Below are 17,662 nucleotides of genomic sequence, written 5' to 3'. Positions count from 1 at the left end.
CCCCCTTTGAATTTTGAATTCCCCTCTCTTAATGACTTTCCTAATTAAGCCATATTAATTTGGAAAATTAATTAAGAGGAGTTACACATATTTGAAATTCAAATTCAAATTCCCTCTTACTTTCATTTGAATTTGGGAGTTACTTATGATAATTAATTAAGAGGAGTTACACATGTTTGAAATTCAAATTCAAATTCCCTCTTACTTTCATTTGAATTTGGGAGTTACTTATGATAATTAATTAAGAGGAGTTACACATGTTTGAAATTCAAATTCAAATTCCCTCTTATTTTCATTTGAATTTGGGAGTTACTTATGATATAATTAATTCTGAAATTAAATGTCATATATTATTATGTTTAATTAACTCCTTGTGGTCCCCACTCATTTAAATTCTCAAGCCTCCTCACCACTATACATGGCCGGCCCCTCTCTCCTCTCTCTCCCCCATTAAGTCTCTTTTATCCACCTCACCAATCTTCATTAATTGGTATCTCATTATGGATCCAATTAATTAAGATTCCAAACTTACTTCTCTCCTAATCACCTCCACAAATTCAGCCCAACTCTTCTCCCCATTTCCACCCCTCCCTCCTTGGATTAATTTGAAATTCAAATTAAATCCCTCTCCTAAACCACTAAAATCTGAATTTTATTTCAGATTTCCTGCATTTGCCTCTTAGCCCCAACCATAGCCAACTCCCCCCATCTTCTCCTCTTTTGCTTCAACAAGTGGTCAGCTCAAGGGCTCAAGAAAGAGTTCTCCACATCCATGGACGGCCGATCCCAACTTCGACCACGGCTTCGTCTTTGAAGACCAAGAAAGAATGGATAAGACGTTGGATGCTCACTAGTTATCCCATAGACTACCCGCCACCGGCTACCACTCCAACGGACTACACTTTGTGCGCCATTTGTCTCCTTGTGGCATCGCTCGGTTGCTCTCAATCTTCCTCCATTAAAAGTGCCACCAACAAGAGAGTGAGTGAGAGACCCAAGGTGAAAAGTTCTATTTGTTAATTATGGATTATTGTTTCTCCCCATAACATTACTCTCTAATTTTATGTTGTCAATTTGATCTTGTCTCGTTAATCTAGTTGTAACCGCATGCCTTACTTAATTTTGACTTGATAATTCTGAAAACCTAATTTGGGTAAGCATTAATTTTATAACTAGCAAAGCTTTAACAGTCTTAAATCCCCAAGCAGTTCTTGTTTCCATGCATTACGTTTTACATCAGAAAGTAACTATTTAGCTCTCCATTTATAATATTTATAGTATTTGAGAAATGCACATTGGATGTGCAAGCAATGATCTAGCTACCAATATTAAATTTGGAGCAAAAAAAGTTTGGGAGAGTCACTGGAGTTGAATCCATAAAGCATCTCATTGGCAAGTTTGACATTTCTAATATTTGCTAACTAAGTCTTTTTAGGTCTACCTCTACTTTTCTTAACATAAGTTAAATCTACTACATCTACTTTTCTAACTGGGTCATCAGAAGACCGCCGTTTTATGTGAAATATTTAAGGCGACTCTCTAATCTTATCTTCGATTGGAGCTACTACAACTTTTTCACATATATGCTCATTTCATATCCTGTCTCTAAAAGTAAAGCTACTCATCCACCTGAGCATCCTCATCTCTGTAATAGTTAACTTAATATTATATTTTCTTTTAATGATCAACATTCAACACCAAATGGAGAGTGTCAATGAAGAGTATCAATAGTGTATCAATAAAGAGGTCGATGTAGTGATAAAAGCCACTGACATTGTAGGCGAGGTTGATCGAAAGTCAGATGCAGTGAAAGTGGAACACAATGATGAGAGAATCATTGTTGGAGGCTTGTGGAAGAGTGTTGTGACAAGGATTGGTGGTTATGGATCTATATGATTATGACCATAAAAAAACTCGTTGAAGAGAGTTGCGACGGGCAAAGACTAATAACTTTTAATGGTTGAAGTAGGTAGGCAATGGTAGAAAGCTTTTGAGCATTGGGGTTGATGATGAAGTGGTGGAGGAGAGATCATCAGAACAACAATACGAGCTTTTTGCCAGTGAGTCGCAAGCATGCATGATACATATTCATTGTGAGTTGTCAAAGATGGTAGGTTAAGTAAAGACTGGGAATGAGATCATGGTGTTAGCGATCACAATGTTAGCTTGATCTGGAGTGTTGTTGATATACATAACTAGTGGATGGTGCTAGTGGCATATGATGGCAGTGAACGATTTTGAGCAACATTGGCATGATGAATGACTAAAATGGTTCCCAACTATATTTTGACATATGATGGATATTATTAGCATTATTTTTGGATACCTTTATATATAATTAGAGAAAAGGACTAAAATGCCTTAACTCTTTATGAATGACCAAAATGGTTCCCAACTATATTAAAGGATTATTTTAATCCTTCAACTCTTTAAAGAGGAACCAAAATAATCTCACTATAGGACCATTTTGGTTCCTTTTCAAGGACTTGAAGAACTAAAATGATTATTTAATATAGTTGGTGACCATTTTTAGCTCTTCATAAAGAGTTAAAGTACCATTTTGATCATTTTCCCTCTATAGAATTAGTTTAAATATCCTCAATGGGATCTTCAAGTTTCACCTGTTAGTACTCCGCATTTATTCTTGACATTTTCTTTTTTTGAGCAACAAAGGAGGTGAATGATCTTTGGTTAGGACCAGCCTCTTTATTTCCATAAATGCATTGCTGACACTAGAGTCATTTTTTTAGTTTTATATGGGTGCAACAAATATCGTTTGTGAAAAATCTGTCTGTCCTCCAGTCTTCATTCCAATATATTATGTCTAACAGTTCTTTTTTTGTTGCAGGTCCTCGCTTCTTTTCTAAATCTAGAACTTTTAGCTTTTTTTTTTTGGAAAAGAAAGCGCATGAGCCGAAGTTTTATTGAAGCACTGCTACCTAGCAGCCTACATGGAATCACCTGGTAGTTTTTTTTTTGAAAATAATTAACCGATAAGTTAGATTCTCATGTATACTATACAAGTTATTATGTTGTTATACTTTTTTCTGGATTAATGTGGTCTTATTGTATATATGTCTTTTTTATTTTGTCCGTCATGGTGCCTAATTTTATGTTGATTAATGATGCCTTTTTTGTAGTTTTTTTTTGTCCCATTTGATATTTTTTGTCCTTATATCCTTATCAGTGCTATATGGATTATGATACTGTATTTGCATTCATAAACTGAAAAGAATCTGTTTTTATTATTTTCCTAGATGGCGTTTCAAGGGAGACCTCTGTTCTTGTTATTGTGCTGGAAACCAGTGAAGTTTACATTCTTGTGAGTCTGTCAACAAGGAGTGATACTCAAGTAATTAACATCGATCCAACTACTGGTTCACTGAGTTATACTGGAAAGCTTGGGCATGACCTTTTTAACCGTGAGGAAGAAGCTTTAAACTACATTACGGATGGTTCGAGGCTTTTATGTAAGAATATCACTCATGCGAGGGCCTTACTTGGCTATGCGGCACTTGGAAGTTTTGGATTGCTTCTAGTAGCAACCAGGCTGATCCGTACGATTCCTCTACTTCCTGGTGGTGGCTGTGTTTACACAGTTACAGAAAGTAAATGGATAAAAATCCAGCTTCAGAACCCTCAATCACTGGGCAAAGGAGAGCATAAAAATATCCAGGAATTAGCTGAACTTGACATCGATGGAAAGCACTATTTTTGTGAAACAAGGGATATTACACGACCTTTTCCAAGTGCCATGACTTCCCAGAATCCTGATGATGAATTTGTTTGGAATGCTTGGTTTTCCAAACCATTCAGGGATATTGGCCTGCCAAAACATTGCGTTATTCTCCTGCAGGTTTGTACGCATGGACTCTATTGAATTGGTTTTGTAAGTCATTCCTATGTAATATTTTTGAAACTACAATTTGTCTGATTCTGGGGCTTACAGCAATTAATGTTTAAAACAGCTTCCTTTCAATAGTTCACTTTTGTTGTTTAAATTGTTCATGATAAGAAGTATTCCTTATGTGCTTATATTTGTGAAGTGATGGTTGCAGTGAATGCCTTGCGTTTTGTTTTGACAAAAAATATCCCTTGGCAGGTAGATCAGAAAGTAAAAACACTGGAAAATCTGCATTTTTTGGCTGTGACACGTGGGTTTTCTTTTGGACGTAATGTATTTCACTTCACAGTGGTAGTTCTGGAAACACGCCCTTATGGACTTCAGTATTATTTTCTTTCATAGTTTAGATCCTTTGGAGTATTAACAATTTCGTTAGCCTCATAAGAGAAAGCAACAGAAGGTGCAATTAAGATGATGAGGACATCGTCAGCGATTTCAACACGTGTACCATCGGAGACACCGGAGATCGACGGCCACGATCAGGAGTTTATATTTTGAGTCATTTTATGTAGTAGTTTATTTTATTTTTTAAGTTTTTACTGTTTTACTCTTATATGTGGTCATTTGATATTGTAACCCCGAGGGCATTTATGCCTTTTAGTTTTTGTTTCATTTTGACCTATTTATAGGAGGCCTCATGCATTGCACTGGATGATGATTGATATGAAAAAAAAAAAATCCAGCTTTTGCTTTTGGATCTCTTTGTGAGTTCTAGAGAGAGTGGCGAAGCCTAGGAGAGGCTCATTCGAAATACCCAACAGCCCCCTTTGTGGGAGCTCTTGGTTCCTATCTTCTTCTTCTTCCAATTCTTCCCTTCTCCCCTAGCCGCCGGAATCCCCACCTGCAAGCCGCCAGTTTCAGCCCACCGAGCCCCATCCCTTTTTGCCGCCGGCCTCCCTGGGCCACCCGCTTCCTCCAACCCAACCGCCACCCACCCTTCTCCTCTCTCCCCCCCTACACCGAAATCAGCCTAGCCACTACCCCATAGATCCCCACCCGCTGGCCCTCTTGTTCTTCGTTTGAATTTCAAAATTCAAACTAACCATGATTACTTTCCTAATTTAATGTGCTATTAATATGGAAAGGTTTGTTTTTGAATTCAAATAAATATTTCAATTTCAAATACCTTCTTTATTAATCAACGCCGATTAGGAAACTCCATCATTTAATAAAATATGAATTAGAATTTCAGATTTGATTAAAACCTTTATTAATTTCCGTGGGCCCCACATACTAAGCAATTAACTCCCCCTCCCCTCTCTCTCCAATTTTCATTAATCGCTATCTATTAAGACTCTAATTACCTCCCATAATTCCTCACCTCCCATTAATCATTTTTATTTGAACTTGAATTCAAATTCAAATCCTTCTCTCCAATTTCACTAAATCTGAGAATTAATTTCAGATTTCTTTTCTCCTCCCAAATCCCCACCTAATCCTAGCCGCCCCTTCTCCACTTTCCCCAACCCGAGCCCCCACCTAAAGGCTGTTACAGATTTTCTTCTTGCATGTCCACATGCTGTCCACTGTTTGGGAAAATTTCAGGTTGCTGTCCTCTGTTCAAGAGTGCTCATATCAGCAACAAAGTTGTCCCGGGAGACCTCCTAGCTGCTGGCCAGTTGATTGGAGAATCACCGGCTGCTGCCACCAGTCCAGGAACGTCAAAATCAGCCAGGAAGTGGTCCAAGAAGGCCTCCCAACTGCTGTCCAATTGGGATTAACTCCTTCCCCACTTAGCGGAATTCATCGACGAACAAAGTTTCTTGAAGAGTGGAAGATCACCGGACGAATACCCGTTTCTTGACGTGAACCTAGATGTGGACTTTTCTGTGGAGGATTACTTGAAACACATCCTTTTACGTTAGCACCTTCCATCGAGGTGCATATTCCTCCTGGACGTTGGATACTCATTAGTCATCCTGTGGATTCCCCGCCGCCGGTTACTTCTCCAACGGACTATACCTTGGGCACCATTTGTCTCCTAATGGCGTTGCTTGGTTTGCTTTCAATCTTCCTCCGTTATAGCCCCACTATCAAGAGCGTGAGTGAGGGACCCAAGGTGAAGAGTTCTATTTGTTAACCGTCGATTATTGTTTCTTGACATAACATTACTCTCTATTTATATGTTGTTAATTTGATATTGTCCAGTTAATCTAATTGTAACTACAAGCCCTGCTTAGTCTCTAATTGATAACTCCGAGAACCTAACTTGGGTAAGCACTAAATTTATAATTAGCAAAGTTTTAATAATTTGATATTAAATCCCCAAGCAGTTCTTGTTTCCATGCGTATGTTTTACATCATAAGACATGCTATTAAACAAGGGATTTCAACTGGTTTGAGTTCTATTCTAGATGGGAAAGCCGTTTATTCATACTGACGAGTTAATTGTCAAATGTTTAATTGGATAATAAAGAGCGAGAAGTAGGTGTGTATATTATATTAAAGCTTGCCAATCTCAACATAGAGTCTGTTTTGGTGGTGTACATTTTCGTTAAAATCAGACAAGGAGGTCACAGTTCTAGATTGAATTTAGATTTTTGGTTTACCGTGGAAAAGCTAAATATGGATTTGAGATTTTGGATTATAGTTCATCCCCAAACCCATGATCTGTAATTTAATCAAGAAGTCAAATATGGTTTATGAATTTTGTTTCATCTAGATTGTGCAATTTTATTTTTTAAGAAATTTTGAATATTTTTTGTTTCCATTTTTGGAAGGAATTTGGTTGGATCAGTTTGTCAGTTGGTAGAGCCAAATTCGGTATTGTTTGGTTCATTTGGTGAACTGAATAGCAACTACATAGCCCTTGTTAGAAGTAGAGCTTCTGTAGGCCATAGTTGGATGTGCCTTTTCCGTGGAAGTAAGTTCTATTTCGTGCATATCTGAATTGACTAGGCTGTGGCGGAGTTAACCATTATTTGTGCCACAAGCTTTCAACTGATTACAAACCCTTTGGGTGTTTTTTCAAATTTATTGTTTGTTGAAGGCACATAAAACTAATATACCATTTTCCACATCCCGTTCTTTAGTAAATCATGATTTCTATTAGGTTTTCCCCCTAGTTATGCCCATTTTTTTGCTAAGCCATTGTTTTTCATCTTCTTTTTCATTATATGCATTGATCATTTTTTCTTTGATGTTTTCTTAACTCTTGCTTATTTATTTAAAATTCATTATTTGTCTTATTTAAGAAGTTTTTGTTTTTGTTTTTTTTTTTAATTTCTGTTATCCTGATTTGCTAACATTGATGAACACTGTTCAGGGATTTGCCGAATGCAGAAATTTTGGGAACTCCGGGCCAGGGGGCATTGTTGCGCTTTTTGCTCGTCGAAGTAGGTTGCATCCTGGTACCCGCTATTTAGCTAGGGGACTGAACGCATGTTCTAGCACAGGTGTTGCACCCTTCTTTTCTCATTTGTGCTATGTTCTGAAAACTTGTATAGAAACTTGGGATATATCTATATTTCATGCAGGATAACTTGATTTAACATAAAATCTCGTTTAGATTTTTAGAAAGGTTGTATATTTTCCCATTTAATGATTTAATTTCTGTATTATACGGCATAGTTGATGAGGACATCGTCAGCATATTTTCGACGCCGGAGATCGACGGCCACGAGCATGACTTGTATTTTGTCATTTTATGTAGTAGCGTATTTTATTTTGATGTTTTTCCGTTTTTACCCTTATGGGTATATGTACGTTTCACATCAATAGTAGTTCCTTAGAATTTTTGCGTATAAACTCGTTTGTTTTTCTATTTAAGGGCACGAGTGTAAAAAGTGAATTCAACCTTTTTTTTGGGTATAACTCCTTTCGATAAATCTGACATTCTACTGGATTTAATTAGTGCAACATCCTGGGAAAGACACATATTACTCAACCACCCTCAGTCTCATACCAATCTATTCTGGGGTTGGCTTTAAAAATCTGCATTTATTGAATAACTTTGGTTTAACTTCAGTATATTATTGATGCCTAATCTCAGCCCTTTAATTTTTTTCGGGCTTAGGAGAGACAATATTCTGGACTTGGGGCAGAACACTATGTGAATGTGTTATTGGGCCGACGTGCTTCTCATTAATAATATAATTGTAGCTGTTTCATCAAATAATTTGCTGTTGTGGCTCTTCACCATCTTTACTTACTGTTAGCATACTGGCCTTAGTATTTGTACAGATTTCACTTCCCTTTTTCTATCTGATGATAAATTGAGACCTCTCTCCCCTAGTTTGTTTACGTTGTGCTTTCATATGAAATGAAAAAGTTTGCCCTCAGTAGACCTTTGCCTTTATAGTTTAGTTCCCACTTGTTCTGCACCGTGGATTTTTTCTTATCGTGTTTTGGTAGAGTATTCTGGATAATGCTTGCATTTTAATGGTGCCACTTCTAAACTCTTTGAGGGAGGCGTTAGGCTGCTTGAAATCTTCAACTATTATTAGTGGAGAAAAATCCTAAAGTAGTCCTCCAATTATTAGTAAGTGCCCAATTTAGTCCCATACTGGTGCATTCAAGCCCATGGTGTTCACCTAGGGTTTATTTGTGTTTCCTATTTTGGATGGACTTTAACCTTTCACAAGTGCGATTTGTGAAGGATTAAAGTTTTTCCTAATGGGTTTACAGGGTCTAGAGTAGTTTGCTAAGGGTCCTTGACACCTCTTAAGGGCAAATTATGGTTAACCTAGCCTAAAGGCTCCAACGGTCATATAGGAAGAAGTATCCTAGGTTTTTGGATTTTTTAGGGCTAGCCGCTAAGTCTTTAAGAATCCACCTAAAAAGGTCCTATAAATAAGGCCCTATACTAGGGAAGAAATATTAAGGCTAAACTCAAGATAATGAAGTCAACCTTATTTAAAAATAAGAACAACACTTTTTACCACAACTTCTATTATTATCATGGTTGTGAAATCAGACCTGATGTTGAACCAAAAATATTTGAGGTTCAAGGTTTAATGGTTCTACTGGTGTTAAATCAAATAATGTAATAAATATTATAATTATTTAAATAAAAAATAAATAATATAATGATATAAATTTATGACTAAAAATAAATTTAGTTTACATATAAACTTATAAATTATTACTAATTTATGTTCAATTTAATTTAAATTATTATAAACTATTGTTAATTTATGTTATATATTTAGATAAATTTTATAAACATAAAATATATATTAAATTCATATTAAAATTTTACATCTATAAATCATTCATGCTTGTTATGGGTTGAGAAATTCGTGGCAGCAGAGTAAAAAAAATTTACAAAAAATTTTACGTCCTAATGATACACAAAAATTTAGCAAATAAACAGGCAATTGAGGAGACAGAGGAACACCAAAATTTTTATGTGAAAACCCCTAAAAAGGGGAAACCACTAGGCCTTGCTTAGTTAAAAGGATTTTACTATTGTTTGATGAAATACAAAGATAGACCCGTCCCCAAAACTCAAAGAAAGGGAGAATAAATTATGTTGAAGATTTTGCCAAACCCTAACAGGAGCTTATAATCTTTAATGGATGGTTAACGTTGGGAATAATATGATAATAGTCAAGAGAATGTTCGACAGTGGTCCGATGACGGTCAGCGATTAGAAAGAAGATCTAACGGCATCCAACAAACATGCTGAGGTCGTACAAAGATCAGTAGTTAGAAGGAGATCCGACGACGGCTGATCAAGTAGAAGTCCGGCGATGGTCGGTGGTCGGAAAGAGATAAACGACAGTTGATGAACGGGTAGAAGGCCGGCGACGGTCGATAGTCGGGAAGAAATCCGACGGTGGTTGACGAACTAGTGGAAGTTCGTCGACGATCAGTGGTAGGGAAGAGATCCAACGGCGTCCAACTAACGGGCGGAAGTCTGACGAAGATCAATAGTCAGGAAGAGATCAAGAGATTGCTAACGAATGGGTGAAAGTTCGGTGATGGTTGGTGGTCGGGAAGAGTGGCGGTGGTCGACGAATGGGTAGAAGTTTGGCGTTGGTCGGTGGTCGGGAAGAGATCCTGCGATGGTTAGAAGCAAGAGAGCTCCCGAATCTTTCCATTATTTTGTTCTGTTTCTTTTTTTTTTTTCGCTCCTCCATGTGAAGAATGGAGGTCTATTTATAATTTTTTGAGAGTGACGTGGCTAGTAAATATAGAGAAGATCAAGGACAATTTGAGAGTGTTTCATTAGATGGTTCACACTGATTCTCTTGATCATAGTGCGTTTATCAAGCATTTAGGTGCCTTAGCGATGTCAAATTGAGTGATCTTGTGCTTGTTGGATTTATCTCGTCTCGCCTCTCGATTCGACTATAAGCATGCTATATTTGGACGTTATTTGCTTATACAATTAATGTTCTGAAGCTTCAAAGTAGGCTTCGTCCTTTGATTTGGGCTCATTTGGGGTCCGATTGGACTGCACTTGGTATCATTGGATTTGTCTTACTTAGATGATCAATTTCATTATAGGTTTGCTGAAATTAGAGTTTGGATGATCTTGAATTTAATTTTGAAAGCCTCCAACTCATATTTGCATCAAGATTCGTGCTCAAGGCAGATTTTGGTGACATATCAATGCTAAATTATTTAAAATTAATTAATAGATTAAATCATTAAAATTAAATTTTAATAATGTATATTAAAAAAAATAAAATATAAAATAGATAAACAATTAAATATAATTACTATATAATTAAATGAAATAAATATTGTTCTCATTATTAAAAAAATTGTTTAAAAATATATAATGTATATGTTTAAAGTAAAAATTTCAACTAGTTGTTTAGTTTCATATTACTTGGGAGCTTTATTTTATGTTGTTTATATAGCTTTTCCTATTTTCATGGTTTAAGAGCTCACATTAGATGGTGGGACAATGTGGGTATGAATTGTTGGTAATTAATTGATACATAATTATTATAAAAATTTCAGCTCATTATTAAATTAAATTTGTTATATTGAAATTAATTTAATATTTTATATTAAGTTAAATTATTTAAATAGGTTATAAATTGAATTGATTGGTTCTTAAAAATTGGGATTGATTCAACGATTGGCTAGTTGAACTGGCAGTTCAAACTGATTCTCAATGATTTTATGTTGGGCCGATTTTTCATGAGGACCGAACCGGCCATATGACCGGTTCACGGTTGAACCGGTCGAATCGGCCGGTCCGGTCTAGTTTTCAAAACTACGGCTATTATGTCTACTCTCTTTACATTTACTACACTAGGGGATTATAGTTGGCATTTTTAAGCTCCTTTTTTGTGTCATTTAGTTGATGGAGCTCTTCTCAACACTGTAGCCGGTCCCTCTTTGGTTTATTATAATTTTGTGACAATGGGTATACTATGTTGTTTTCAGGCCATTCATTAGGACGACTGATTTTCATAATATTGAACTCATAAGTTCTCCGATAAGTATTCACTAAGTAGTAGCTGTCGACAAACTTCTTAGGATCAAGCTCACCCATGTTGATTGCAGCACATACATAAAGACAACGCAAGCCAATTAATTCCTATCTTCTGCAATTGAATGGCATGGACTCTTAAGTTCAAGATGTGTTGTGCCCTATCATTATAGTGATTTAGTAGTTGTCATTATTAGCCTTCACACCAATGCAATTCCCAACTTCATAAAAATTTCTTCCAAGTGTTTCACGAATCCTTGGACAGAACATTTCATTCCACCATGATGAGCTCTTCTTTTTTTCTTGTATCGATGTTATCACCAAAGTTCTGATGCTCTTGAACATGGAGATCGTAGGTATTGTTCTTGCTTAAAAAATGATAAAGTTGAAACATTCAAACATGTTATTGAGTAACGTGTTGCATGTAGAGATGCAGTTAAAATGTGATTGTGACCACTCTCCTTTTTACTTCTCATTTAACCATTTGTAAGATTGCTATCCAGTTTTACCAACTCTTGCATGTTGTAGGTGTTTTGGTTAATTGTGGTAGTCTTAGTTCCTACTCACCAGTCATTCTTCAATGCAACCACTTGAATTCAGCAAACTTAAAATTTTGATGCAGATGTTGCACACCGAATCTATTTATAACATGTGGGAAAATATTTTCAAATGCATGAATTATACCCTTCTGTTTATTGAGATGAATGTAAACCTATAATCAACTACTTCTTGTCTCATTTTCAAAAACAGTCCTTGCCATTGGAAAAACGTTATTACTATCATCTAAACTAACTGTAGTTATTAGTTAGAAAGCATCTAACAACCCCTATGCTTGGCCTACAACCTGTGAGGAAGCCTTTTTTCCATACTTCTAACAACCCCTATGCTTGGCCTTTTGGCCTTTTAAGTTCATGTTCAATGTAGTTTGTACAAATATTGTTATGCCTGGATTTGTTCTTATAATCTATGACTAATGATCCCATATCTTCTTGAATTGTTCTTCCTCATTTTGCAGCAACTTTTGAGCCTTATTGATTGCTTTCCTTGCTTGTGACTTTGAGACTGTTCACTTTCGCATGTATCTTGCGATCTATTCGGGCAAGCATGATGAGAGTAGTGGCTAGCTAATGCGACATCACAAGAAATGGGTTTGAAACTCTTCGACCGTGATTTAAATCGCATTAACTCCGTTCATTCGTAAAACAAACTGTGCAAATATGTCTAAAGCGTCAAAATTATCAAATAAATACCCCTCCCTATCGATTCAATGGAATGCAACAAGAATAATGGACAGCGGGCATAAAGTTGTGCAAAAATCTCTCAAACATCACATGTTTGTGAAATAGTGTCAATGCATTCGGAATGTCAAAAATATCAAAGAAAGCACTTCTCGCACGCACTTTATCAAACACAATGTAGTGGGACACTATGAGCTCAACATTGTAGCTAAGTTGCATGTTCGTAAAACTGATTGTACCCTACCCATATGAAACATCAAAATTACCTAGAAATGGTACACATATCGCTTGCATTGTGCCATGAAGCCAAAACGCAAAATTTTCCCCTACATGAGGCAACAACATGCATTTCAATACGTATGAGAAAAGAAGAATTGTGCGAGAATGTGAGCACAAACTTTTAAATTAATTAATTATTTTAAAATTTATTTTAAGAAATCAAAATAAAAGTTCGCCTATCCTAGAAATACTCGTAACTGTGAATTGTGACCTGTGGCTTTTCCCATCCATCGTGTAACTTTAAAAAATTGTACTAGAAATTAAATCTAAGAGAACGTAAGATTTTAATAAGGAATTTTGATTCGGAATGTCAAAAATATGTGGGAAAAAGTGGTTAGTGATATTAACAATATTGCAAAAGATGTCCTTGGAGTATCAAAAGGAAAAACTCCTAATATAAAAAATAGTTGGTGGTGGAATCCAAATGTGCAAGAAAAGATTAAAAATAAGAAGTTTTGTTATAAAAATTAGTTTAATTTTAAAAATTCTGATAATCGGGAAATATATAAAGTGGCTCATAAGAATGCTAAGAAAGCAATATGCGATGCAAAGACATTAGCTTTTAGTGATTTATATAATAGATTAGATACTAAAGAGGGAGAAAGATATATGTATAAGTTAGCCAAACAAAGAGATAGGAGTAGTAAGGATTTAGTTCAAGTGAAGTGTATTAAAGATGAAGATCAAAAAATACTTTTCTTAGAAGATGATATTCAACAAAGATGGATGAGATATTTTGCTAAACTTTTTAATGAAAATTATGAAAATAAGATTGACTGTTAGGAGAGTAGAGGTATTAGATTTGACCTATGTTAAGAAAGGTAGGGGTAGACTTAAAAAGACTTGGTTAGAAAATATTAGAAATGACCTTTCTTTATTAGATTTAAACAAGAATTTGACTTTTAATAGGACACAATGGAGAAAAATGATTCATGTAGCCAGACCCCACGTAGTGGGATAAAGGCTTGATGTTGTTGTTGTAGAACGTAAGATTTTACAATGATTAAGATTCTTAGTAGAAAGAAGAAAATTTTTATGTATTAAACTTACCAAAATTTCAATCATTTATAAAAATCAATCTCGAAATAATTTAGAAGAAAGAACAAGGATAGAAAGTGCAAATTTGGGAAAATTCAAGACTCATGCCAATTCAAGGAGAATGTGGCACGGTAGTTGTTGTAAAGACTGGTGAAGTGTCCAAAGAACCCATATTCTAATATCGCACATAAGAATTGAGTTAATCTGGAATTTTGATTCAGTCATTCAATCTTTTTTTTCTTACATGCATCAATGGTTCTATTTTTAACCATGATATTACAATTTTCAAATCCATAAACTTACATTCTAGGAGGACGTCAAGTTTTCATCCTTAGTTCTAGTAAAAAACAGCATATTTCCATTTTAAAATCCCGTTCCTGTATGTTAACAACAATTCCTGGCCTCAACAACAGCGCAATACTTGAGAATAAAAGGAACCAAATATCCTAATACAGTATAGTGCCAGGTCAGGAAAAACCGTAGTTGGCAAGAGCCGTGCATATGAAACTTTTGCTGGCAGATTCACAAAATAGTATGGAAGGTAGTGGCACTTGATTATAGCAGCAAGTGCTCAGAAACTAGAATGGAAAGTAGTGGTATTGTTTCTGTCTCTTAGAAAATGGAAATTAGTGAAGTTGCGGTATGGTTAATGGGCAACACTACTTCTTCTAGGGGAAAAGTACAGACCTAAAATGCTGAAACAGAAATTTGAAGCCAACTGCACTAGAGAATCCAATAAGAGTTAAACCAAAGCACTTGCAGAAGTAAAATTAATCCCACCAAGATATTGAAATCACTGGAGAGCGCATCCAGTTCTAAATAGGGGCATCATCATAGGCATGCTTTAGATCAAAGTACAGAAGAAAAAAATACAACACCAAAAACTTTATGCTGAAACTCAGAGTGCCATTGTACTCATGCCAATGCTTGCAACTTGTGTTTCTAATGAGTATGAACTCTCAAATTTCCATAAATTTTCGTCCAAGCAGATCTAAGGTAACACTTCTAGAAAATTTTCAAAAATATTTGCAAAGAATAGGTTTAACATTTCTTTCAGCATTTGATAAAAATAAATAAAAAATGAAGATTTATAAGAGTAATCCTAAATAGTTGGTTAAGTTTAATACTTTAATCATGTGTATGGATTGACACTTCTGAAAAGAAATCAATTAAAAGAAGATCATCCTTTATTGCTTTCAAAGAATATTCAATAAATTAGAAAATCAGCAGTGTTTATTCTGGAGAATTGTATGGTCTCAATGCTTGATTTAAGGACAGATTTCCTGTATCAAATTTATTGGAAGACCTTGACACATGCATAAGGTATAGCCTATGACTGATATTCCTTTTTGGCTTATCATTTGTTAATTTTAGCTTGGTTATGCTTATTTAATTTTAAAGGAGTATGATTGGAGCTCAAATGACTTACTAGTAGTTTTTTCTTTCTAGTTTCCATGTTTATGGTGCTGGTATGATTGATGTTGCAATCCTGAAATGTTTCATCAATTTGAAATATCTCCTTGCTCAGTTTTTTTTTTTCTTTTGTCTAGCAATGATTTTGAGCTGAATACTTACTTGTGAAGGTTTTACATGTATTTAACAAATGAAATGTAAACTATGAGCTTGTGTTGAAGTTTTTCTTGTAGTTAATTCGTTGTGTTTTATTTCATGTCATTATTGCACGTACATTGCTATGATTATACAATTTTGGGTGCCTTTCAATTGAATAATTGATGAGACTCATGAGAGATACTCGTGTTTTTTTATCTTTATTTGACCTTATATTTGCATTGGTAAAACCATATAGTTGCTTGCGTGTTGTCCAGGCTTATTATCTTGGAGTGGTAACTGGTAGCTGTACAAGACTAGTATATAGTATGTTCTTTATGTCACCATACATAATTGATCATAGATGATTCACTTTCTCACTCTATTGCATTTATTCTTTAAAGGCAATGAGGTGGAATGTGAGCAACTGGTGTGGTCTGTACAAAAATCTGGAGAAAGCTTCCCATTCAGCTCTTATGTCTGGCGAAGGGGAACCATACCAATATGGTGGGGAGCAGACTTAAAATTTACTTCTGCAGAAGCTGAAATTTATGTTTCTGGTCAGGAACCTTACAGAGGAAGTGCACTCTATTATCAAAGATTAAGTAGAAGATATAAAGCTCAGCGTTCTGATCTTACAGCTGTCAGAGAAAAGAAAACTTCTTTGATACCTATAATTTGTGTAAACTTGCTCAGAAATCATGAGGGGAAGTCAGAAACCATTTTGGTGGAACATTTTAAGGAATCCATAAAATATGTTAAATCTACTGGTAAACTTCCTTATACTTGGATTCAACTGATAAATTATGATTGGCATGCTACTGTGAAATTAAAAGGTGAACAGCAGACTATTGATGGACTTTGGAGACTTCTCAAAGCTCCCACAGTATCCATTGGTTTTTGTGAAGGGAATTATTATCCTTCAAAGCAGCAACTCAAGGAATGTAGAGGACTTTTTGTGTCTAATAGTGAAATTGATGGTGGGTTCTGCCTAAATTCACTTCAAAATGGGGTAATACGTTTCAATTGTGCAGATTCTTTGGATAGAACAAATGCTGCCAGCTTTTTTGGGTCTCTGCAGGTTTTTGTGGAACAATGTAAGAGGTTGGGCTTTTTTCTTGACAGGGATTCACTTTCTGGCTTTACATCAGTAAATAGATTTGGTGAGTATAGCAAATATGGGGTTGGCTCTTTACCTCCAGGGTGGGAGGAGCGCAGGGATGCCGTAACGGGGAAGCCTTTCTATATTGATCATAACACGCGTACAACTACATGGGAACATCCTTTCCAGGACAAACCTTGGAAAAGATTTGACATGTCATTTGACCAATTCAAGAGCTCAACGTTGCTAACTCCTATAAATCAATTAGCTGATCTATTCCTTCTAGCAGGTGATATACATGCAACGCTCTATACTGGTTCAAAAGCTATGCATAGTCAAATCCTCAATATATTTAATGAGGATGGAGGAAAATTTAGCACGTTTTCTGCAGCACAGAACGTTAAAATCACTCTGCAAAGAAGATACCAGAATGTTCTTGTAGATAGTTCTAGACAAAAGCAGTTGGAAATGTTCCTTGGAATAAGGCTTTTCAAGCATCTCCCTTCAGTTCCAGTTCATCCTCTGAAAGTAGGTAGAACTATTTCCATTTTGAGTAATATTTTTTAAATATAAATGCATATTGTACACATTTTTTGATAATTGGAGTGAATAATTTTTCATTTTGGTATAGAAAGCTTAAATAGGCTTATGCAACATAACCTATGTCACGACCCAGCTTGGAAACTCGAATTAACAAGACGGGAACGAACAGTTGAACGGTTAATACGTTTTCCACAATTACACATAATAGTAATGATTAATATTCCTCAAACACTAAAGAGCCACTAACATTACTTATACATTGAATATACATTTAAACATAAAGACATTTTACTTGTTTTCATTTGATCATCGTCTTCTGTAGATGTACTCATCTCTTTCTGTCATTTTCACTTATCAAGAGACTTACATGAAAATATTAGTTTAATAGAGTGAGTTTACAAAATAAACTTAGTGGGTAATTGATGTAGACAAGGAATATAGGGGACCCTATATTTCTTGAACACAAAAGACACACAAGAAGAACACTGACAAAATGAGTAGAACTTAAAACAAACTTTGTTAAATAAACTCAAATGACCCAAAACTTGACAAACACAACAAAAGATGCTAGGAGATTTTAAAGAAATAAAGAAACTTAAAAAGACGCTATCCTCAGA

The 17,662-nt window shown here is 35.4% G+C and overlaps 1 protein-coding gene across 1 annotated transcript in view; it reads left to right on the top strand.

Moving 5' to 3' along the window:
- LOC110110272 (probable phosphoinositide phosphatase SAC9) overlaps window positions 1-17,662 on the top strand; it is an 80,220-nt gene that overhangs the window by 3,924 nt on the left and 58,634 nt on the right. Inside the window, exons 2-5 of the mRNA XM_020841667.2 lie at window positions 2,849-2,964; window positions 3,258-3,856; window positions 7,170-7,299; window positions 15,805-17,030. Of these exons, the coding sequence (XP_020697326.1) occupies window positions 2,952-2,964; window positions 3,258-3,856; window positions 7,170-7,299; window positions 15,805-17,030 (1,968 nt within the window). The 5' untranslated portion in view covers window positions 2,849-2,951. The remainder of the gene's footprint in view (window positions 1-2,848; window positions 2,965-3,257; window positions 3,857-7,169; window positions 7,300-15,804; window positions 17,031-17,662) is intronic.

This window comes from Dendrobium catenatum, unplaced genomic scaffold, assembly GCF_001605985.2.
Source record: "Dendrobium catenatum unplaced genomic scaffold, ASM160598v2 fragScaff_scaffold_9, whole genome shotgun sequence".
In the NCBI taxonomy this organism is placed as follows: domain Eukaryota; kingdom Viridiplantae; phylum Streptophyta; class Magnoliopsida; order Asparagales; family Orchidaceae; genus Dendrobium; species Dendrobium catenatum.
This window is presented reverse-complemented; position numbering and strand designations above follow the sequence as displayed.